The sequence below is a fragment of the Sapajus apella genome, unplaced genomic scaffold, assembly GCF_009761245.1.
Source record: "Sapajus apella isolate SASKATOON/1434 unplaced genomic scaffold, GSC_monkey_1.0 scaffold4, whole genome shotgun sequence".
NCBI lineage: Eukaryota > Metazoa > Chordata > Mammalia > Primates > Cebidae > Sapajus > Sapajus apella.
The window spans coordinates 29606979-29632319 of record NW_022436944.1 but is presented as its reverse complement, the minus strand read 5'-3'; the positions used below and the strand labels follow the sequence as shown (position 1 = coordinate 29632319).

Below are 25341 nucleotides of genomic sequence, written 5' to 3'. Positions count from 1 at the left end.
CACTAATAATTGTAGCCTCCGGCATAAATGGGGTTAAAAAGGGAAAAAGGTCAAGAGCCATTGATTTGTTAATTTTTGAGGAGCATGGGTTTTCAATCTGTTAGTACTTTTATGAAATCATAGGATTCCAGTTCCCCCATCAAAAATTAGGGGTATAGGTGAACCACAAGACATAATATTGATAAAGTTGGGTGATAGGTATAGGATTCATTATACTGTTCTCTACTTCTATGTATGTTGAAATGTCCCATCATTAAAAAACTTAAAGGCATTATATGAATTTTCAGTTATTATACCAGTAATGTAGTAGAATGCTATTTTTGTACATTCTGGGGAGCACTAGATAATATTGGTGATATTTTTGTCACCCCGATAGGTAAAGTATATTTCACTTTTAGTTCATTTCTTTAATTACAGAGATATTCAGGATCTTTTAAATACTATTTGACTATTTGTGTTTTCTCTTTCAGTTTTTATTTTAATTAAACTTTGTTGTCATTTCAAGAGTGTTATATAAATGGAGTCATATAGTTAATCATTATTTTTAAACATAAAAATAATGTTTTATGCTTTTCTTCACTGAGCATAATTCCCAGGAGAGTCATCCAGGTTGTTTTGTATATCAGTTGTTCCTTTTTGGTGTGGACATACCAGTTTGTTTAATTATTTGCCTATTGTAGGACATCTGGGTAGTTTCCGGTTTTTGACTGTTAGAAATAAAATTGCTGTTAACATTCATGTAAAATGTGAACATAAGTCTTCACTTATCTAGGATAAATACCCAGGAGTGCAATTGCTGAGTTATATGATAGTTGCATGTTTAGTTTTATAAGAAACTATCAAGACGATTTTACAGAGTAACCATACCATTTTACATTCTCATCAGCAGTGCATGAGTGATCTGGTTGCAATTTACCCTTGTCATCATTTGGTATTACCACTCTTAGCCATTCTGACAGGTGTGTGTAGTGACATCTCAATATGGTTTTAATTTGCATTTTCTTAATAGCTAATGATGATGAATACCTTTTCATGTGCTTAATTTCCATCTGTAAATCTTCAGTGAATGTCTCTTTATGTTTCTTTGCTTGTTTTCTAGTTGGATTTGGTTTTCTAATGTTTCTTCAATTTTTCTCACTGCTTAAGATACTCAGTTCATTAATTTATTTTTAGCTCTTTTATTTGCTAATGTTACTATTTAAAACTAAAAACCTTTTCTATATACACTCCTCTTGATGCATCCCCCATGGTTAGATGTATAGTTTTTAAAGTATCATTTACTTCTGAGTATTTTCAAAATTCTATATGATTTCTTCTTAGATTCATCAGTTTTTAGAAGTTTTCAAACATATTTGGTATTTAAAAAGTTACCTTTTTGTTGTGGTTGTTAGAGAATATGGTTATAGGATACCAGTTACATGAATGTTGAGACATTCTTTATGGCTGGGCATTTGATTAATTTTTGTATGTGTTTCATTTGTATTCTGTTTGGAAGCAATACTCTGTGTATCTCTATTAAATCAGACTTACTGGTTGTGAAATCATTTCTTCTCTACCCTTAATAATGTTTTTATTTTATTTTTTTTGAGACCGAGTCTGGCTCTGTCACCCAGGCTGGAGTGCAGTGGCACGATCTCAGCTCACTGAAATCTCCACGTGCCAGGTTCAAGATTCTCTTGCCTCAGCCTCCCGAGTAGCTGGGATTATAGTCGCCTGCCACCACACCTGGCTGATTTTTGTATTTTTAGTAGAGATGGGTTTCACCATGTTGGCCAGGCACGACTCAAACTCCTGTCCTCAGGTGATCCATCCACCTTGGCCTCCCAAAGTGCTGAGATTACAGGTGTGAACCACTGTGCCCAATGTTTTTATTTCTTTGGTTGTTTTATTATTGTGATAATATGTTAAAAATTGTCGTCTGTGGTAATGAGTTTGTCAGTTTCTCCTTGTGGTTTTATCAACATATTTTGGAACTATCTAGGTACATATAAGCTTAGATATTATATATATTGAATAGAACCTTTTTCATTGGATAGTCGCCTTTATTGCTAGTAATGGTTTTTGCTCTTAAAATTTTGTTTGATATTAATATAGCAACACCAGTGTCTTTATTGATTGATTGGTTGGTCGGTTGATTGAGACAGTCTCCCTCTGTTGCCCAGGCTGGAGTGCAGTGGCACGATCTAGGCTCACTCAACCTTTGCCTCCCGGGTACAAGTGATTCCTAAGCCTCCTGAGTAGCTGGGACTATAGGTGTGCACCACCATGCCCAGCTATTTTTTCTGTTTTAGTACAGATGGGATTATACCACGTTGGCCAGGCTGGTCTCGCACTCCTGACCTCAAGTGATCTGCCTGCCTTGGCCTCCCAAAGTGTCGGATTACAGGTATGAGCCACTGCGCCCGGACACACTAGTCTCTTTAAATTAGTATTTGCCTCATGTATTTTTTTTCTATAGTTTTTACTTTTAATCTTTATGTCTTTAGATTTTTAGGTGTGTCTCTTTTGGAAAGCATGTGGACTAATACTACTTCAACCTTACATAAAAATATTTTCCATGTGTTTACAGTGCCGAAGCTGCTGAAAGATGGCAGAAGAAGTGGTGGTAGTAGCCAAATTTGATTATGTGGCTCAACAAGAACAAGAATTGGACATCAAGAAGAATGAGAGATTATGGCTTCTGGATGATTCTAAGTCCTGGTGGCGAGTTCGAAATTCCATGAATAAAACAGGTTTTGTGCCTTCTAACTATGTGGAAAGGAAAAACAGTGCTCGGAAAGCATCTATTGTAAAAAACCTAAAAGATACCCTAGGTAAGAGATTTCTATTTCTTTTTTTTTTCTTTTTTTGAGAGAGAGTCTTGCTCTGTCACCCAGCCTGGAGTGCAGTGGCATGATCTCGGCTTACTGCAACCTTCATCTCCTGGGTGTAAATAATTCTGCCTCAGCCTCCTGAATAGCTGGGATTACAGGCATGTGCCACCGCGTCCAGCTAATTTTTTTGTAATTTTTAATAGAGACGGCGTTTCACCATCTTGGCCAGGCTGGTCTTGAACTCCTGACCTTGTGATCCACCTGCCTCGGCCTCCCAAAGTGCTAGGATTACAGTCATGAGCCACTGTGCCCGGCTAAGGTATTTCTTATTTGAAAAAAACAAACAAAAACAAAACTGCTTTGTTTTAAATGAATCCTGGAGTTTAGTTCTTTGTACATAATTCTGGCAGCAGTGTACATAATTGACTTGAAAAGGCAAGGGCTAGGTAAGTTTGACTCATAGCAGGTATTCAACCCAAAAGACAAATGAAGGTCATAAGTGTTAACATGCAGTCTCTGTAAATCTAGGCCCACGCTCAAAGTCAGGCCAAAGTGGTGCTAATAAGTAGAACTAACTATGATCTTCTAGCAGGGGCTCTTTGAACCATGAATGACTGTTGGAGTTTAGACTTATAGGCAGAACTGCCTCTTTGGCACCAAGGCAACTTATTTACATGGCACATAATGAATTTTAACATCTAATGACCTTATGTTTTGAACTTCACTTAAAATCCACCATTTTATTTCTCTATTTGATAAGAGAACTGTGGATCATTACTGTACATTAGCACCTACAGAGCTCCTTTATATTTTGTTTCTCTTTTTCGCTTTCTTTATTTCTCTAAATATAAAGTTTTTGTTTTTTATTTTTGCCGGCCCTCCATTAGGGCCTGAGACAGTAGAGCCCACTTGGCTCTACATTGGACTTGGCTAAGCTAATAGGAAGGAAATATGCATGGGCGAGGAATGGCCTCTTCTCTTTAAAAAAGAAAACAAAAATTAAACTCTCCATAGCTGACAGGAAGGAATTGGGAGGGACAGAATTTCATTTTTGGTGTTCAGACAAACATGCTGTTTGCGTAATGGTTCTTTGTTTGTATGTAGAAGAAAAGTACAATTTCTCCTTGCAAAGACAGTTTGGGAACAATATAGCCTAATTGACAAATACGAAATACTATTGACTCACTACTTTACATTAGTTTTTATTTATTTATTTTTTATGGTTTTTGTAGAGATGGAGTCTTGCTGTGTTGTCCAGGCCAAACTTGAACCCCTAGGCTCAAGCAACCCTCCCACCTCAGCCTCCCGAGTAGCTGGGTCTACAGATGCTCACTACCATGCCCAGCTTAGTTTTTATTTTTATTCAACATTATTGTTATTCTAGAATGTTCTTCTAATTACCATCAATAAAAGACAAATATTTAAAGTTTTTAACCATTGTAAAACTGCAAAAACTAAAATATAGTACAATTTGGAGTAAGATATAAAGTAATGGATTATCAGTTTCTGAGATAAAAAAGTATTTCCAGTGTTCTAAAGGTAATTAAGTAGATATAGTCATGGTCATATTTAACTGCTGAGGTAACTTTTTTAGTACTTTTCAGGTTTTGCCATAAAGACCATTATTTTTAGTTTTTCAGTGGAAGACAAATCAGAGATTTTCCTTCAGTAGCAGAAGAGACCGGGGTTAAAACCAGGAATACTTCTGGTTTTGTAAATACTGGACATTTATTTAAAGCATGTTGATTAGAGATATTGGGGGAAATTAAGGTAATTTCTGTCAAGAAACTATGCCTCATAGTGATAAGTGCACAGGGTACTAGAATATACTCAGACTTTTTTGTTCCATTTTAAAAGGACACTGGTATCTTGGGACTAGAGTGAATGTGACAGTAATTAACAAAATATAGTGAAAAAAGTAATATCATAGAGTAAAAGGGGGAAACATCCCAGTATTAGATATTACATATATAAACCTAAAAGCCCATTTAGACATAATTTTTATTATTTGCTAATACTCCAGGGATGCCTTCTATACTACATTCTCATGTTACTGAGACAGTTTTATCAAGGTTTTTATCTATTTAAGTCTTAGGAAATCTCTGTTAACTTTATTACTATATTACAGTTATTGCTACCAATATTCCAAGGTGCTTGGAAACGTTGTTTTGAGTTAGTGATCTGTAGTTAGCCTGTAAAGAGATGTAAGTCCAGCGTTTGCATTAGATAGCCTTTTTCTTTTCTTGTAATTTCTGCACCGTTTGGTAAGTTAAATGTCCAGTGTAATTAATGGATTTGTTTCACAATGGTTGTGCTGGTGGAGACATTGTTTGAAAGTTGAGAAGGAAAAGAAGAAAACAAAAGGATTAATGCGTGAATGTATTTTAGTACTAAAAAGCGTATATGCTTTAAAGTTTCTTCCAAAATAAGTTTAAATAATAAAGTCATATTTTTGGCCATCATTATTTACTTGTTATACAGGCTGTGTTATAATTTAGAGGAAAACAAGTTTTGGAAAGAGAGAAGCCTCAGAAAAACTTTCTATTGCCTGGGTGTGGGCCAGGTCACATGGATTGGGTGTGGGAAGTTTCAGTGTTGCAGAACAGACCAGGAAGCTCACTGAGAATTATCCTGAGCTGTGTCTAACAAACTGACAAAAGAGAACACGGAATTTTTCTTCAAAATGGATTGGTTAAATGTCTTTAAAGATTTTTTCAGTAAGTTAATCTGTTTATTATTGTTAAATCCATTGTTTTCTTACAGTTGTGAATTCGATTTTCTGCTTTTGTAAATTTAAAGGAAAACTATTTGGTGGGTTTATGTAAGCTAGTACATTATGTTTATGTAATACAAACCAAATGATTGGTGATACATCCAAAAATTGTAGTTTTGACTTGGTAAGTAAAATAATTTAAAATGCTTAACATGAATGTTTAACAAGTAGAGAAAGAATATAAATGGTTTGGGCTTGATGCAGTTCTAATTTAGTAACTTTCAACTTGGCACAGACATTTGAAGTGAATTAAATAAATTGTAAACATATTAAAAACATTAGAAAAAGGGATTAGATGAACAGATTTCTTCATCCTCAACTTTTGAATTAACATTTTTTTTTACGACTATTAACTTTTTTTTTAGAGGAACAGTGTAAAGATAATCTTTAATAAAAACACTAGTAAAGAGAATGTTTTTAGTTAATCAATATAGTATTGCTAGAAATTGATGTTTTGATGAATGTGAGGGTTGATATTTTGATACGAGTTATGAGAACAGCTGTACGACAAAGAGGAATATAGTGAATTCTTGACTGTTACTGAGTTTGGGTCATGAAGTAGTACTAATAATAATTTACAAGAGCCTAATTCTTTTGGTTCTGCCGGTGGCCTCCTTATGATCTTATCATAGTGAACTTGATTTGAATTTCTTGAACATTTGCTTGGTGTTTCTACAAAAATGAACAGAAGAATTATTATAGAAGTCTCTTATGCAAAACAAGCCTAAGGAAACAAAGAGTAACCTGATGAGAGATTCCAGAGAAAAGGGCAAAGGAGAAAAGGAGTAAGCACTTGTTGAAAAAGAATATTGTAATTGTAATATGAAGACTCATTTGTTAGCTTTAGTGTGTCCTTCTGGAATATGTCTCTTCCGTTTACTTTTTGGTGAGTTACTAAAATTTCAGATCTTTGCATTTTCATTTTTTGGGTGAGTTTTACCTTTGAAAAACTTACTTATTTGCTCATTCATTTGTTCATCGACACATTCTTATTGAGAGCCTTCTCCAAGCCAGGCAGAAATCATAGGGTGAAAAACTAATGCTAACTCTTGCAGATCCTACATTCTGGTGGAAAGGTGTATGATGATTGTTATTTATTAAAAACACAGTGGATTTCATATCTAGGTTTAGTCATAAGCCATGTTGACCATAAATCAACCAGAAATAATATAAAAGAATCCATTGTGGCCACGAGTGGCTGCTCATGCCTGTAATCCCAGCACTTTGGGAAGCCGAGGTAGGTGGATCACTTCAGGTCAGGTGTTTGAGACCAGCCTGGTCAACATGGTAAAACACTGTCTCTACTAAAAATGCAAAAGTTACCTGGGCATGGTGGCAGGCACCTGTAATCTCAGCTGCTTTGGAGGCTGAGGCAGGAGAATCACTTGAACCTGGACATGGAGGCTACATTGAGCCAAGATTGTGCCACTGCACTTCAGCCTGGGTGACAGAGCAAGACTCAATTTCAAAAAAAAAAAAAAAAAAAAAAATTCATTGTGTCATTGATACATTCAATATATATCATCGATACAATGGCAAAATTATTCTTTCTACTGAGTCCTAGGAAGTTGATAGTTAATGCATTTGCAGACCGAGAAACAGGATTTGAAATTGCAACCAAAATGTTCCTTTGCCCTGCAGCAACGCCAATTTTTTTATTTATTTTGCCAGGCAGTTTGTCAGAGTAGAGACAGGCTATTGATCTACTTCCATCTACTTCCTCCCTGAATGAGCTTACAAAGTAGAAGAAACAGAGCATTACGTGCTCTTTGTATGGTAGCCAGAATATTTTTGAAAACAAAAATTGCACAATGTTTTAAATAACACAGAATAAAAAATAATTTATTTCATGTAGATGAAATGAGCCGATGAAAATATGAAAATTTAAATAAAAAACTGTAATGGAAAGAATACCATATATTTAGTATTTCTTAGTTCTGCTCCCAGCCATGTGGCCTGCGAAAAATAACTGAACTTTTCTGATTTCCTGTTTCTTGTAAAGGAGAGAGTTAGGCAAGACTAAATGATCCTGGGAAGTCCCTTCTAACTCTCAAGTCTTACAGTCCTGGTAAACAACTAAGAAGTCTTTAGTGTGTCATAGGAATTGAGGGAAAGCAATGAGGGAGAAATTGGTTTTGAAGTAGAAACACGAGAACAGAATTGTAGTTCACTAAGGAAATAGAAGAAGCAGGAAAACTTTCTTTGGCCCCATCTCAACACTTACTCAGTGATACAGATGAAGGAAAAATGACATGCTTAAACTAAGGAATATAGGAAGCACTAACATCAAGATAGACATGAACAAGATGAATAGGAACAGACAGTATTGTAAAACTCTACATTAAAATTTTAAAAGGAATTGTATAGATTAGTGAGCACCTAGCCTGGCAGCAGCTTACATGAATAAAAAACTTAGAGCTGCTGTGGTAATGTATGAACTAGAAGTCCTACTTCTAGTCAGCACAGTCCATGATGATATTGATTCAAATCTGAGAGGTGCTCGGGTGGAGGAATGCAATAGCTCCCTTATGTGTGTGTTGGTCAAATAAAACATGATGTGATTAATCCACTTTTGATAGATATTCTTCAACAATGGTATTGAGAAACTTAGATGCTTCCAAATACTGGCATCCAGTATATTGAGGATTTGGAAACCAGGTTACATAAGGCATAGTTACAGATACAAAGACTTGCCTCAGGGAGTACAGCTGTCATATGAAGAGGGACTGTTCACAGTGCTTAACCAAGTTCTTAAAAATCCTTTTGGAGTTTGTAATGCATTGTTTTGGTTAAGAAACAGTGCTGTAGGACCCAAGCAGCTGGGACCTGCATGCCACCACGCCTGGCTAAGTTTTTGAACTTTTAGTACTTTCGCCATATTGGCTAGGCTAGTCTTGAACTCCTGGCTTCAAGTGATCTGCCTGCCTCAGCCTCCCAAACTGCTGCGAGCCACCACCCCTGGCCATGTTTGAGTCAAATTTTAAAAATTAAACACCAGAAGCACTAGAAGGTAGGAAAGTAGTAACCACCATTGGTTGAGTGCCTGCTATGTACTGTAAGTGCTTTACACATAGACTTTCAAAAATTATTTACAAGCATTTTATGAATTTATTTTTTTTACATAACACCATTGTATAAACAAGGAGACTGGAGTTTTCTTTTAAACTTTTATTTTAGGTTTGGGGGTATATGTGAAGGTTTGCTACATGGGTAAATATGTGTCATGGGGGTTTGTTGTTCATATTATTTCTTTCTTTTTTTTTTTTTTTTTTTTTCTGAGACTGAGTCTCACTCTGTTGCCTAGGCAGGAGTGCAGTGATCTCAGCTCACTGCAACCTCCACCTCCCAGGTACAAGTGATTCTTCTGCCTCAGCTTCCTGAGTAGCTGGGATTACAGGTGCCCACCACCATACCCGGCTAATTTTTGTATTTTTAGTAGAGATGGGATTTCACCATTTGGCCAGACGGGTCTCGATCTCCTGACTTCAGGTGACCCATCCACCTCAGCCTCCCAAAGTGCTGAGATGATGGGCGTGAGCCGCCACACCTTGCCTGTTGTACATATTATTTCATCACCCAGATATTAAGTCCAGTACTCAATTATTATCTTTTCTCCTCTCCTTTGCCCACCCTTCCTCCTCACAGGGGAAGCATTTGGTTTTCTGTTAGAAATTGGAGTTTAAAAAAAGATTAAATAACTTGACCAAGATCATACAACCAGTAGCAGAACTAAAATTTAAATTTGTATCTCCTATTAAAGTTTTCATAGTGGATCCTTTATTGCTAAAGAGTAGAGAATTGGAGTGAGATAGGCAATGGATTAGAAGAGTTTGATGCAAAAAGGACTAGTCGAGCCTAGGAGGATTGTGCTGAACTGTGAGGTCAGGAAGTGCTATGACCTGAATGTTCGTGTTCCCCAAAACTCGGTACGATCTCTGCTCACTGCAACCTCCACCTACTGGGTTCAAATGATTCTCATGCCACAGCCACCCGAGTAGCTGGAATTACAGGTGTGTGCCACCATGCCTGGCTAATTTTTGTATTTTTAGTAGAGATGGGGTTTTGTCATGTTGGCCAGGCTGGTCTTGAACTCCTGGCCTCAAGTGGTCTGCCTGCCAAAGCCTCTCAAAGTGCTGGGATTATGGGTATGAGCCCCCATGCCAGGCTGTTCTTTGTTTGACAGTGTATAATTAGTCTTAGATGTAATGTGTTTAAACAAACTTCCATAGAGGATCATTCTAGATCTTACTGATCTTTTGCTTTCATACACAGAACTGTGCAAATTCTGAATTAAAAAAAAAATCATTTGAAATTAGTCTATATTTTCAGGTAAAAAAATTTTTTGTGTGTTTTCCTCACATCATTTATTCAGTTTTACTCAATTTAACATTTATTGAGAATCTGCTATGTGTGATAGCCACTGTTGGCCTTTGAGCAGTGATGTCATGTGAGTGCAGCATTATTTATAGGAAGATTAGACTGGATGATGGGTTGACTGAGGGAGAAATTTGAGTTAATAAGGAAGCTAGTTTAGCAGGGTCAGGAAATCTTTGGTACTACATAATAGGCCTGAAGAAGAGTGATCATAATGGGAATGGAAAGTGTTGGCAGTAAAAAGATAAAAGATGATTGTGAGGATTTGATGTAAGACTCTTAAAAATTTTTTTTATGAGGTAAAATTTATATAACATAAAATTAACCATTTTAAAGTATGTAGTTCAGTAGTATTGAGTACATTAACAATGTTTTGCAGCCATCACTTCTGATTCCAAAATGTTTCCATCACCCCAAAAACAGTTATTCTCAATCAGTCCCTGGCAATTACTAATCTGCTTTCTGTCTCTATGGATTTACCTATTCAGATAATTCATATGAATGCAGTCATAAAGTATGTGACCTTTTTGTGTCTGGCTTCTTTCATTTAGTATAATATCTTCCAGGTTTATCCATGCTGTAGCATATATCAGTAATTCATCCCTTTTATGGCTGAATAACTTTTTTTTTTTTTTTTGAGATGGAGTCTTGCCCTGTAACCCAGGCTGGAGTGCAGTAGCACAATCTTGGCTCACTGCAACCTCTGCCTCCTGGGTTCAACCGATTCTCCTGCCTCAGCCTCCACAGTAGCTGGGATTATAGGCGCCCGCCACCTGCCTGGCTAATTTTTCTATTTTTAGTAGAGACTGGGTTTCATCATGTTGGCCAAGGCTGGTCATGAACTCCTTACCTCAACTGATCTGCCCACCTTGGCCTCCCAAAGTGCTGGGATTACAGGTGTGAACCACTGTGCCTGGCCAGCTGAATAACTATTATATGTATATATCACATTTTGTTTATCTGTTCATCTATTCATAGATGGACATTTGGGTTGTTTCCACATTTTGGTTATTGTAAACAGTGTGATGAACATGAATGTACAATTATTATTTGGATATCTATTTTGAGTTAAGTGAATACCTAAAAGTGGAATTGCTGGATCATATGGTAATTCTATTTTGCTTTTTGAGAAACATCTGTTTTCCACATGGTGGCACCATTTTACATTGCAACCAGTATTATAAAGAGGGATTCCAATTTCTCCACATCCTTGCCACCACCTATTTTCTTTTTTTTGTTTGTTTATAGACATTATAATGGGTGTGAGGTAGGGTCATTGTGGTTTTGATTTGCATTTCTCTAATGACTAATGATATTGAGGATCTTTTCATGTGCATGTTGGCTATTCATATATCTTAGTTGGAATGTTTATTCAAGTCCTTTGCCCATTTTTGAATTTTTATGTTCTGGATACTAGATCCTTGTCAGAATTATGATTTGCAAATATTCTCTTCTAAGTCTGTAGATTCTTTTTACTTTCTTGATAGTGTCTTATATACAGATGTTTTTAATTTTGATGAAGTATAATGGATCTTGTTTTTTTTTGTTGCTTATGCTTTTAGTGCCAGTATCTAAGAATCCATTAGTAAATGCAAGGTCACAGATATTTACTCCTATTTTTTCTTCTAAGAATTTTACAGTTTTAGCTCTGACATTTGGTCATTTTGAGTTATTTTTTGTATATTATTTGAAGTTGGAGCCCAGTTTCATCGTTTTGTTTATGGATATCCATTTGTTCCAGTACCCTTTGTTGTAGAAACTGTTGTTTCCTCCCATTGAGTGGTCTTGGCACCTTTAATGAAAATCAATTGACCATAGATGTATGGGTTTATTTTAGGATTTCTAATTCTGTTTCACTGCTGTATATCTCTATCCTTAAGCCAGTATCACACTGTTTTGATTAGTGTGGCTTTGTAATAAGTTTTGAATTGAGAAAGGGAGAGTCCTTCCCTTGATTTTCCTTTTTCAAGATTGTTTTGGCTATGTGGGGTCCACCTTGCAGTTCAGTGTGAATTTTAGAATCAGCCTTTTCATTTCTGTGGGGGAAAAAAAATGGTAGAACTTTAGTAAGGATTGCATTGAATCTGGATTGCTTTGGACAGTATTGCTATCTTTTTTTTTTTTTGAGACGGAGTTTCGCTCTTGTTACCCAGGCTGGAGTGCAATGGCGCGATCTCGGCTCACCGCAACCTCCGCCTCCTGGGTTCAGGCAATTCTCCTGCCTCAGCCTCCTGAATAGCTGGGATTACAGGCACGCGCCACCATGCCCAGCTAATTTTTTGTATTTTTAGTAGAGACGGGGTTTCACCATGTTGACCAGGATGGTCTCGATCTCTTGACCTCGTGATCCACCCGCCTCGGCCTCCCAAAGTGCTGGGATTACAGGCTTGAGCCACCGCGCCCGGCCAGTATTGCTATCTTACACAGAATTATCTTTCCATTTATTTAGGTCTTCTTTAATTTCTTTCAGCAGTGTTTTGCAGTGTTTAGTATATGAGTCTGATACTTCCTTGGTTGAATTTATTTCTATGTATTTTATTCTTAATGCTATTATAAATGGAATTGTTTTCTTAATTTTATCTTTGAATTGTTCATTGCTAACATATAGAAATACGACTGGTTTTGTATGTTGATCTTGAAACTTTGCTGAATTTGTTTATTCTAACTGTGGGAGTGTGTATGTATGTGTGTATGTCTATGTATATTCTTTAGGATTTTCTATTTATAAGATAATGTCGTCTGTGGATGCTTTTTCCCCTCCCTAATTGCTTTGGCTAGCACTTAAAATCCAATGTTGAATAGAAGTGGTGGAAGAGAGCATCCTTGTTCTTGTCTTGTTCCTGTTCTTAGGGTGGAAAACTTTGTCTTTCACCATTGTGTGTGATGTCAGCTCCACAGTTTTTTGCAGATGCCCTTTATTATATTGAGGACATTTTCTTCTAATCCTGTTTTGCTGAGCATTGTTACCATGAAACAGTTTTGGATTTTGTCCAGTGCTTTTTCTGCATCAATTCAGATAATCATTTGGTTTTTTTCCCCTTTATTTTACTAATATCAGGTATTATATTTTCATATGTTGAACCACTCCTGCATAAATCCCACTTAGTCATTATATGCAATCCTATTAATATGCTTGCTAGATTTGGTTTTCCTAATACAGATAATCCTTATTTTTCACAGATTCTGTATTTGTGAATTTACTTATTGGCTAAAATTTATTGATAAGCCCAGAGTTGATACTTGCAGTATTTTGTGGACATGTACAGTGTGGCAAAAATGTGAGTCGCCTGATGTGCACATTCCCAGTTAAGACAGTGTTCCACCTTCTTATTTCAACTTTTGTACTATAAACAAGTGTCCTTTGCGCAGTCTAGTTAGTGCCACTTTTTTTGCATTTTTGTGCTTGTTGATGATTTTGCTGTTTAAAATGGCCCCCAAGCATAGTGATGAAGTGTGAATTTGCCTTATGGAAAAAATGTGTGTTAGATAAGCTTCATTTAGGCATGAGTTATAGCGATGTTAGTTGTGAATTTAGTGTTAATCACAATTTATATTAAACAAAGTGTCTTTAATGAGAAACACGAATAAAGGTTATATAGTGATTAACAAAAATATGACTGAAGGCTAACCCTGTTTTTCCCTTAGGAGCCGTGGTTCAGTATTTGCTAATTCATTATTTATGGTAACTTTATAGAACATAACTACTGCAAATAAAGGAAACCAACTGAATTTTGTTGAGGATTTTTGCATCTGCATTTCTTAGTGATATTACCAGTTTTCTTTTGATCGCTTTGGTATTCTGGGTAAAGTTGGCCTCATAGAATGTATTAATAAGTATTCTCTTCTTTTTTCTTTTTAGAGATGTTTTAGAAGCATTGATGTTAATTTTTCTGTAAATGTTTGGTAAAATCCACTAGTGAAATCATCTAGTCCAGAGCACATTTTTGATGTGATATGTCTTGTTACTGATTTAATCTTTTACTTGTTATATGCCTGTTCAAATTTTCTATTTTTCCCTGAGTCAGCTTTGGTAGTTTGTGCGTTTCTTGGAATTGATATTTTTCTTCTAGGTTTATTAATTTATTGGCATACAGTTGTTCATTGTACTTGTTTATAATCCTGTTTTAAATATCTGTAAGGTCTGTAGAAGTGGTATTTCTGATTTTAGTTATTGGAGTATCTCTCAGTCTAGCTAAAAAGTTTTCAATTTTACCGATACTTTTAAATAACCACATTTTGGTTTTGTTGATTTCCTCTGTTTTTCTGTTCTCTTTTGTGTATATCTCTGCTCTAATTTTTATTATTTCCTTCTTTTAGCTTTGAGTTTAGTTTTTCTTTTCTAGTTCCTTAAGATTAAATTGGTAATTTGAGATCTTTTTTCTTTTTTATGCAAGCTTTTAGGGCTATACATTTCCCTTTGAGCATTGCTTTTGCTGCCTCCCATAGGTTTTGATATGTTGTGTTTTCATTTTCATTTATCTCATAGTAGTGTCTAATCTTGTGAAATTTCTTTGTGACCTGTTGGTTTAAGAGAGTGTTAGTTGCCATACACTTGTTAATTTTCCAGTTTTCCTTTCTGTTACTAATTTCTAGGTTCATTCCATTGTGGTCAGAAAAGATATTTGTATGACTTCAGTCTTAAATTTATTGAGACTTTTTTTTTTTTTTTTTTTTTAATAGAGACAGGGTTTTTGTTACCTAGGCTGGAGTGCAATAGCATGGTCATAGCTCACTGCAACCTTGAAGTCCTGGGCTCAAGCAATCTTCCCAACTCAGCCTTCTGAGTAGCTGGAACTACAGGTGTGCACCACCACACCTGGCGAATTATTTTATTTTATTTTTTATTTTTGTAGAGACAAGGTCTCACTGTTTTGCCCAGGCTGCTGTCAAACTCCTGGGCTCAAGTGTTGTCCCACCTTGGCTTCCCAAAATGTTGGAATTGCAGGGTTGAGCCAGTGTGCCTGGCTTATTGAGCCTTGTTTTGTATCCTGCCATATGGCCTGTTTTGCAAAATAGTCCATGTACACTTGAGAAAAATGGGTACTGTATTCTGCTTTTGTTTGATGGAATATTCTCTATATGTCTGTTAGGTCTAGTTGGTTTATAGTACTGTTAAAGGCTCCTGTTTCCTTAATGATCTTTCATTTACCTCTGTGCCTCAAGGCCTCTGTTTCCTTAATGATCCTTCATTTACTTTTGTCCTTTACAGAAATTGAGGTATTGATGTCTCCAAGTACAGCTAGTGCTCGACTTACAACCATGATTGGTTCCGACAGACCAGTCGTAACACGATTTGGTCGTAAGTTGAGTAGGCTATATGTACAGTACTGTGAAATGATGTTATAAAAATCTTTAAGTCATTTTATCATAATTTTCTTTCATTATTGTTATATATCATAATTTTCTTTGTTCATTTTATGCCATTTGTATCATCTCTACACCATTTTGTTTCTTATTTTTACATTCGTCAGGTTTAAGTAAAACACTGCATTACCAGTAGTAAAGGTTGACCTGAATGCTTATTATGAAAGCATTCTTGTCAAATCTCATTTTTAAAAAGCCGCCTTAACTTGTGGTAAAGGTGCAGCCTTGTGTAAAATGTAGAATATTCACAGATCACTGAACCACGGTGGTCTATGGTTTGAAGTGAAAAAACCATGGCACATGATGAGTTTTGAAAAGCAGAAGAGTATGAACTGTGTTAAGTCTTAGGGTTAAAAAGGACTAGTTGCCAGGTATTTATTTTTTATCATTGTAAATAGAAAAGTAAATCATCACAATTTTATGTGACTTTCCATGGGATACAAATATGTAGCATTCATCATAAAAGATGTCATCTGGATATCTCGTTCAAATATAATTTAAACTTAGTATGTTCTAATATTGTTAAAGATATAGGGATATAAACCACTCACATTTTAGTAAGAAAGGCAAAAAAATGACTAATAATGATATGATATAGCATGTATGTTTACTGTCCCGCACTGTCGAACGCCCAGCTGGGCAACATTTGTGCTGCCAGACGCGGAGCAGTCGTGGCTAGCGATTGTGGTCGTAAAGTTGAATGGTCGTACATTGCATAGGTCGTAAGTCGATCAATACCTGTATACTGAACTGTTTTATTTCCTTAATTCTGTCATTTTTGCTTTATATGCCTTGAGGCTCTCTTCTTAGGTATGCATATATTTGTAGTTGTTATACTTCTTGATGGATTGATTCTTTTATCAATATACACTGTCCTTTGTCTTTAAGTCTATGTTGTGTGGTATTTATTTATTTTTAGACAGAGTCTTGCTTTGTTGCCCAGGCTGGAATGCAGTGCCATGATCTCGGCTCACTGCAACCTCCTCCTCCTGGGTTAAAGTGATTATCCTGCCTCAGCCTTCCGAGTAGCTGGGATTACAGGTACTTGCCATCACACCTGGCTAATTTTTGATATTTTTAGTAGAGACAGAGTTTCACCATGTTGGTCAGGCTGGTCTTGAACTCTTAACCTCAAGTTGTCCAGCTGCCTCGGCTTCCTAAAGTGCTGGGATTACAGGCATGAGCCACCGCACCCGGCCTATGTTGTGTGATATTTATATGGCCGCCCCCGCTTTCTTTGTTATCTTTTACATGGGATATCTTCTTCCATCCTTTCATTTTCAAACCTATTTGCATCTTTGGATCTAAAGTGAGTCTCTTGCAGATAACAGAGTTCGATCATGTTATTTTTAATCCACTTAGATTTAAAGTAATATCTGATAAGGATTTCTGCTATTTTGCTGTTTTTTCCTTTTTTCTCTCAATTCTTCTATTACTGTCTTCATTTGTGATTTATTTTTCCTTTTTTTTTTTTGCTTTTGAAATAGGGTCTTACTGTCACCCAGGCTGGAGTGCAGTGGTGCAATCTCTGCCCGCTGCAATTTCTGCCTCCCAGGTTCAAGCAATGCTTGTGCCTCCGCTTCTCGAGTAGCTGAGACTACAGGCTCATGCCACCATGCCTGGCTAATTTTTTGGTAGACAAGAGGTCTCCCCATGTTGGCCAGGCTGATCTCGAACTTCTGACCTCAAATGATCGGCCACCTTGACCTCCCAAAGTGCTGGGATTACAGGTGTGAGCCTCTGTGCCTGGCCTATTTTTTCTGATATATGGTTTTATTACCCTTCTTGTTTCTCTTTCTGTATTTTGTTTGTTTTTTCTTGGTGGTTACCTTGGGGATTACAGTTAACATCTTAGGTTTTTTGTTTTTTTTTTTTAATTTTGAGACAGAGTCTCGCTCTTGTTGCCCAGGCTGGAGTGCAGTGGCATGATCTCGGCTCACTGAAACCTCTGCCTCTCGAGTTCAAGGGATTCTCCTGCCTCAGCCTCCTGAATAGCCGGGATTACAGGCACCCACCACCACGCCTGGCTAATTTTTTTGTGTTTTTAGTAGAGACGGGGTTTCACCTTGTTAACTGGGATGGTCTTGATCTCCTGACCTTGTGACCTGCCCGCTTTGGCCTCCCAAAGTGCTGAGATTATAGGTGTGAGCCAGCATGCCCAGCACAATATCTTAGGTTTTTAACAATCATGTTTGAATTAATACCAGCTTAGTTTCAGTAGTATGCATAACTCTGCTCCTTTGCAGCTCCATCTTTGTATATTACATCTTTACATATTAAAATATATGCCCATTAACCTAGAATTGAAATTTTTGCTTTATGCATTTGTCTTTTAAATTATGTAGGAAAGAAAAGGAGAACTTACCAACAAAAACTGTAATACTACTGACTTTTATATTTATCTATGTAGCTACCTTTACATTGCTCTTTATTCATATGACTTCAAATTACTGTCTAGTGTTTTTTCATTTTAGCTTGGAGGATTCTCTTTAGCATTTCTTATAGCACAGGTCTAGTAGTGATGAATTCCTTTACTTTTTGTTTATCTGGGAATGTCTTAAGTTCTCCTTCATTTTTGAAGGGCAGTTTTGCTCAATGTGAAATTCTTGGTTGGCTCTTTTTTTTTTTTTTTTTTTTTTTTTTTCCTGCATCACATTCTGTCCCCTCCCCAGAGCTTATTGCTGCTTATTGTGAGTGGTTATTGTTCGCTTGTTTAGTGACTTTTCTAAACTATTTTTGTAAGGTCTGTAATTCCTGGTCATGTGTGGCCACTGAAGTCTGTTCCATTTGCTTAGTAATCAGCTAGCTAGTGTTTTGACAGAGTTTCCTTAAACACTTGGAGTCAACAACAACAACAAAAAATCTCTCCCATCTTTGAAGATGGCTTTATGGCTTTATTGTCAAAGTACTCTTTGACCACTTAGTGAAGCCATTTATAATTCTGCCTTAGCCTTTGCTTACTGTTTGCTCAAAGCCTGAAGATCAGCCAGGGTGAAAGCTTAGGTCTTCTTGGGCCTTTTTTGGGCCTTTTCTGAATTTGTGTCCAGCCCTGGCCATGTGCACGTCCTTCTTGATTGGTAGACACATCCCTTATTACCCCATGTATATCTTTTCCCATCCTCTTTCTGTCCAGGCTTTTCCATCAGCCTGTTCCTTGTCCCAGTTGTCCGTTGCCCTGGACTGCTGCATCAATTAAATAAGTTTGGCAAAAACCACCCAGGAAGACTCCCTGTCCCCTGGGAATGATCCAAGTCAGGCAAAGCCAAAGCAAGCCATTGCTGAGGTCCTTAGGGAGCTGCCAGACAAGTTGAAACTAAAATCACAGTTGTTTAAGGTGTGTATTGCTTCCTCTGGCATTAAGAGTGCAGGTTACTATCCACATAGTCATCACTGACTTGGGGTGTGGGGAATAGTGGGCAGGCAATTTAGGATGTTATAGCACTCTGTTTACTACAAAGCAGCAACTCCTTTATTCACTAAGTCTTGCCCTAGATTTTATTTATTTATTTATTTATTTATTTATTTATTTCTAGATTCCAGAGTTCTGCAAAAGTTGAGTCTGACAATATTTACCAGCTCATTAATTGCATTAATTGCTTTTTGCAGAAATGGTGCCTTGGAGTTCTGTACTCTGCCATTTTTGGTGGTATCATCCCAAATGTAGGGATTTCTCAGAAGGTTATCGTTAACCAAAAGTAAGAAAATTAGGAAGGAAGAAGTTGATTTATGGGTATAGAATATATTATTTTTATTTGGATATGAGTGTTGGGTTTGAGGTACTGATGGCACAATCTGTGGGTGTTTAGTGACACTGGGAATTGTAGTGTCTGAATTCTAGAAAGGTGTTAGAGCTGCAAAGAGATCTGGGAACCTTCTGCACAGAAATTATAGAAAATGAAAGTGTATGATTTCCTTGGAATAGAGAAGAAGGTCAAGTATGGCATCTTGCAAAACACTTTCAACTAAGGATTTATTCATTTATTCATTCAGCAAACATTCCTTTGTTCCTATTATTGATGCATGTACTACTAAGCACTGGAGATAGAAAGGAATTAAGATCTAGTTTTCTGCCTTCAGGAAGTTCATTTGTACTTATATTAAGGAAGATAAGTAAAGAAGCACAATGCAGTGTCATAATAACAAGGTTAGAGGAGTCCAGACAGAGGCAAACAAGAATATGTAAACAGGTCAGAAAAGAAAATAATAAATTTAGGGAAGTCAAAGAAGGAGAAAACATAATGGAGAAAGTGGGCTGTAACCTTGGTTGCTGCATAGAGAGTTTGAAAAGGCTGAGGACTCTGAAAGTTACTGATTTGGCCATAAGGATAGATAGATGACATAAGAATGATTTTGGTTTTAATTGAGTAGTTTTGATAGAGTGTTGCAGACAAAGGATCAGATTAGATTATAAGGAGTTAGGAGTGTGAGTGGTGAAAAAGCTGTGGGAAAAGAGAAAGACAACTGTTAAAAGAGTGGTGTAGTTTATTCTGTGGGAAAATTGGACCAATTAGAGAAAAAATAAATTACCAAATGTTACAGTTTAAAAGTTGGAGCAGAGTTAAAATAACTTCATTTTGGAGTAGAAAAGATTGGAGTGTGTTTTTAGACAATTGAAGGGGCTGAATAGGAAGGAAAACACGGATGTTGAGTCCCAAAAGAGTCACGAAAGATAGTATTAAGATCTTAGAAGAATCAGATCTTAGAAGATTTGGAGACTTGAGTGAAGAAAGAGAGTGAGGATAATGAGAGTTTTGAGACAAAAGGAATTTGAGAAGTTTTACCTAGGGAAGCCTCAGTTTTCTAGGTAAAGTAAAACATAAAATCACACACTAAGACATGGGCAGCAGTGAAAATGCCTGACAGAAGTTGATATAGCATACATTTGTGTTGATAGTACCATTTGGTGATTTTGTCATTTCAACACATAGTATTAAGCATTTACTGTGTACTAAGCACTGTATGAGATCCTTGGGATTTTATCTGTAAACAAACAAAAATCCCTGCCTTTGTGGAGGTTACATGTGACTAGGGTAAGGAAAGAGAAACAAGTAAGTAATATTTTTGAATAAACATATGAGGTAAATAGAGGTACCTGGGTCTGGGAACCAAGAAAGCAAATGGGAAGATTAGCCAGACATAACTGCAATTTTATATTGCATATCATATTCTAATTTAAGATATAAATAATTTTGTTTCTGTACAGCTCATTGTAAAATCTAGCTTGCTTAAACTAAGACAAGAAGAGTATGAGTATGTTGGAGCCTTTGTATACTTAGATTGTGGCTATGAGAGAAATAATCTATGTTTACATTAAGAGAAAATTCATTAATTTAGGACAACTTTATAATTGTTATATAGTTATTTCAGGGCCTTTGACGAGAAAATATAAGGTGAACTGTCATAATAACTGAAATTAAATATTTATTTAAGAAAAATAGTATTTGTACCTCATTGCCAAAAAGATGATTTAACCACATAGAAATTTGTTATGTTTAAAAGTTTAAAAAGTCTATGTGGAGTTGAAAATCACTTTGTAATTATGAATAAATTGGTTTGTTTTTTTTTCTTTCTTTTTTTTTTTTTTTTGTAATCATTGTTTTATATTCTCTTCTCATGGCACTTTTTGATTTAAACAGGCATTGGAAAAGTGAAAAGAAAACCTAGTGTGCCAGATTCTGCATCTCCTGCTGATGATAGTTTTGTTGACCCAGGGGAACGTCTCTATGACCTCAACATGCCCGCTTATGTGAAATTTAACTACATGGCTGAGAGAGAGGATGAATTATCATTGATAAAGGGGACAAAGGTGATCGTCATGGAGAAATGCAGTGATGGGTGGTGGCGTGGTAGCTACAACGGACAAGTTGGATGGTTCCCTTCAAACTATGTAACTGAAGAAAGTGACAGTCCTTTGGGTGACCATGTGGGTTCTCTGTCAGAGAAATTAGCAGCAGTCGTCAATAACCTAAATACTGGGCAAGTGTTGCATGTGGTACAGGCTCTTTACCCATTCAGCTCATCTAACGATGAAGAACTTAATTTTGAGAAAGGAGATATAATGGATGTTATTGAAAAACCCGAAAATGACCCAGAGTGGTGGAAATGCAGGAAGATCAATGGTATGGTTGGTCTAGTACCAAAAAACTATGTTACCATTATGCAGAATAATCCATTAACCTCAGGTTTGGAACCATCACCTCCACAGTGTGATTACATTAGGCCTTCACTCACTGGAAAGTTTGCTGGCAATCCTTGGTATTATGGCAAAGTCACCAGGCATCAAGCAGAAATGGCATTAAATGAAAGAGGACATGAAGGGGATTTCCTCATTCGTGATAGTGAATCTTCGGTAAGTTGATTTTCAGAGGCAAATACAAATAGAGTTCTGGGTATTTAAAGAAAGAGAAGTGGAGAGGTTAAGTGGCTTCCCTAAACTTAACCAGGTAACAAGCTGGGACATAACATAAGCATAAATGTTTCAAAGTTAAAGTTAGCATTCTTTCTAGCTATATATTTTGAATAAAAGAGAGCTGTGGCAGTGATGCTACACACTGGATTATTTGGTCTTGTCTAGTTCTGTTGATTTTGCATTCCTATTTTCTGTTGCATTAAACTAAATGGACAAAATGGAACATTGGCTTCTTCATTGAAAATAGAATAATACTATAGATTAAATTGGGAAACATTTAAAAAATTGCTATTGGATGCATTGTGTAAGAAAATAGTCACTGTAGTCTTTATGACATAGGAAATCCCTGAATTAAGAAAAATTGATACTAAGTTTCTTCATAAATTGGTTACTTGGAAGTCGGAATACACCTTTATTTTATTATTATTTTTTTTGGAGTGCAATGGTGCAATCTTGACTCACTACAACCTCTGCCTCCCAGGTTCAAGGATTCTCCTGCCTCAGCCTCCTGAGTAGCTGGGATTACAGGCACAGGCCACCACACCCAGCTAATGTTTATATTTTTAGTAGAGATGGGGTCTCACCAAGTTGGTCAGGCTGGTCTCAAACTCCTGACCTTGTGATCCACCCACCTCAGCCTCCCAAAATGCTGGTATTACAGGTGTGAGCCACTGCGCCGGGCCGGAATACACTTCTATAATAACCTCAAAAACTATTTTAACACTGTGTTTGAAATGCATTTGTGTTGAGTCCCCAAAAGAGTCGTCATATTGCAATACTAGTAAACAATAAAACTATAAAACCATAAAAGTTGAAAAATAATATGGTTTTGTGGTCTTTTTTAGATATTGTGTAGGCTATTAGAATTTGATGACACTCATTTTCCTTAAAAATGGCTTTTCCTTGATAAAAGATAACACTACTTTTCCACGTATTAAATCATTAATCTTGGCTTTGTGTAAGTATATTTGTACAAAGTGAATGTGTAATTGCACAAAATGTTGAAAGAAAGAAAATGTGTGGAGGTGGGGTATGGTGGGGAGAGAGATTAATTCAACTTCTTGATGTGAATTTCAGGAAAATGGGGCCTGTACCTAATCCCTCAGAAAAGCAGTTGGTTGGTAGTAAAGAAGAGTGATGACATCCATTTTGTTAGATGTTTGATCTGGCTCACTGTTTGAAACTTTGGGAGTAATTGTAGAAAAAGAGGCTTTGGGGATTGATAAAGACTATAACAAAAAACAAATACCGAATTAAAAAGAAAATAGTTTGAATGCAGAATTGTGTGTATTGGCTTGTGGGTAATTCAGCATAGATATTAGACAAAATACAATATATACCATTATTTGTAGCAGTGTACTTTTTAAGGTTAGAGGTCTCAAGTAGGCATATTTTGCTTAGCCTTCACATGTTTTTTAAACATTTAAATTCACTGCTAATATTTAAATGTTAGGATATTTATTATAAAAATTCAGGCTTTAGACTTATTTATTATAAAAATTTAGACTTTAGACCATTTAAAATGGGAAGAACTACTGACATTGAGATCCTGTTCCTTCAAGGCAACAATCACAGCTGAGAAGTCACTAATTCCTTTAGATTGGGGGGGAAAAAAAAGAATACATTATTCTTTTGGCTCTTCTTGTAGGCATTTGAGTTTGTGGCCTCTCCTTAAAGTTTAGATTCACTCTCATTTGTGTGTTCCTCATTGTTGAGAAATCAGCCTATTATCCTGAAGACAGATACTGTTAGCTACACATTGAAAAGGGGTTGGGTGGATATCTTAGACTTTCTCATGTGTTTCTCCAGTAGTCTGGAGAGAAGATAGCTCTTGTTCTTCAAATATTTAACTAAAGGAGGATTTCCTGTGAGTGTCTGCTGGTAGAGCGGTGAGTGTTAAGAGACTTTTGATTATGCAGGTTTGAATCCTGGCTCTGTTGTTAACTAGATGGATGACATTGGCCAAGTTATTAATAGCTTCTCTGACACTCAGTTTTCTCATCTGTAAAAAGAGTTTGTTTTGAGGAGTGAAGGAGATAATCTATAAATAATTTATCATGGTGCCTAGAACTTAGTAAGTGCTTAAGTTTTAGCTTTTAGTTTAATATAAAAATACTGATAGATGGCTTTCAGATGTTTACTATATGTATTTTTTTTCTCTTTTAGCCGAATGATTTCTCAGTATCACTAAAAGCACAAGGGAAAAACAAGCATTTTAAAGTCCAACTAAAAGAAACTGTCTACTGCATTGGGCAGCGCAAATTCAGCACCATGGAAGAACTTGTAGAACATTACAAAAAGGCACCAATTTTTACAAGTGAACAAGGAGAAAAATTATATCTTGTCAAGCATTTATCATGATACTGCTGACCAGACGTGACTGCTGCATAGCTGTAATTTAACGTGTAATTGAACACTGAGAAAATGTTGGGTCCAGTTGTGCTTGATTGGAAATTGCTGTTTCTAATTCTATATGAGAATGACTATAATAATATTTTTATTATAACTCAGCCCATACATATATACTATGTATGCAGTGCATCTGCATAAAATAATTCCTTATCCTTGGTCTTCTGTTTTATTGTTTTCTTCTTTGCTGTTTTTGCTTTGCTTCTAATATTACTGTTTTGTATTTTGAAAAAAAAAAAAAATCAAATAATGCAGATCAGAATCTTTATATGGAAGAAATCCTTTATTGCCTTTCCTTTATTTCCTTGTAAAGGAACCCTGTTAGTTCTGTTATGATCTCTCTTTATATAAAATTATTATATCTATATATGACATATGCTAAAATAAATTTCTTGGAGAGTGTTAATTTTTTCTGTGACTAAATAGCAATAATAAATGGAAAATTAGAAATTATTTCCAGGTATTATATTTGTCACAGGTCATTGTAACCAAGTATATTGTGTCTGCCATGATTTTTAAAAATTCATTCATTGTCTTCAGTCATACAGCAAGACACATGAGACATAGGTTAGAAAACCTGTTGTACAATTTTAATTTACAACTGTTGGAAACAAAAATCACTAAATTCTTCATTTTTTTTTTCCAGTGCTTCTCCCTCATCTGGTTATTCAAGAAAACAAAACAGTCTCTGAGATAATTTAGCTTTTCTTTCTTTCTTTTCTTCTTTTTTCTTTTTTTGAGACAGGTTCTTGCTCTGTTGCCAGGCTGGAGTGCAGTGGCGCCATCTTTGCTCACTGAATCCTGGGTTCAAGCGATTCTCCTGCCTCAACTTCCTGAGTAGCTGGGATTACTGGTGTGTGCCACCACACCCAGCTAATTTTTGTATTTTTGGTAGAGATGAAGTTTCACTATGTTGGCCAGGATGCTCTTGATATCCTGACCTCATGATTTGCCCCTCAGCCCCCCAAAGGTGTTGGGATTACAGGCTGAGCCACCATGCCCGACCTAGCTTTTCAAACTGTAAATAGGTGCTCTAGTGTTATTTTTTTTTTTCTTTATCCCTCTTGTATTATTTTAGCAAAGCATCTTATATTAGGACATGTTATATTTATGCCAATGTGAAATAAGTTACGGCCAAGTTTTGCAAAAATAGGAGGCAGTGAGATACGTGGTTTTTTTCTCCTCACTAAATATCAGTA

General features: G+C 36.2%; 1 protein-coding gene across 5 annotated transcripts in view; it reads left to right on the top strand.

The window, feature by feature from the left end:
• NCK1 (NCK adaptor protein 1) overlaps window positions 1-24772 on the top strand; it is an 86850-nt gene extending 62078 nt beyond the window's left edge. For 4 of the 5 annotated variants that reach the window (XM_032265602.1, XM_032265618.1, XM_032265607.1 and 1 more), the window contains 3 exons: window positions 2570-2813; window positions 20961-21673; window positions 23900-24772. In XM_032265602.1, coding sequence (XP_032121493.1) covers window positions 2588-2813; window positions 20961-21673; window positions 23900-24094 — 1134 coding nt within the window. In that variant the 5' untranslated portion in view covers window positions 2570-2587 and the 3' untranslated portion in view covers window positions 24095-24772. Of the gene's footprint in view, window positions 1-2569; window positions 2814-4119; window positions 5531-20960; window positions 21674-23899 lie in introns of those variants that run through there. The other variant, XM_032265636.1, reaches the window with a different exon arrangement.
• The last annotated feature ends 569 nt before the right edge of the window (window positions 24773-25341 follow it).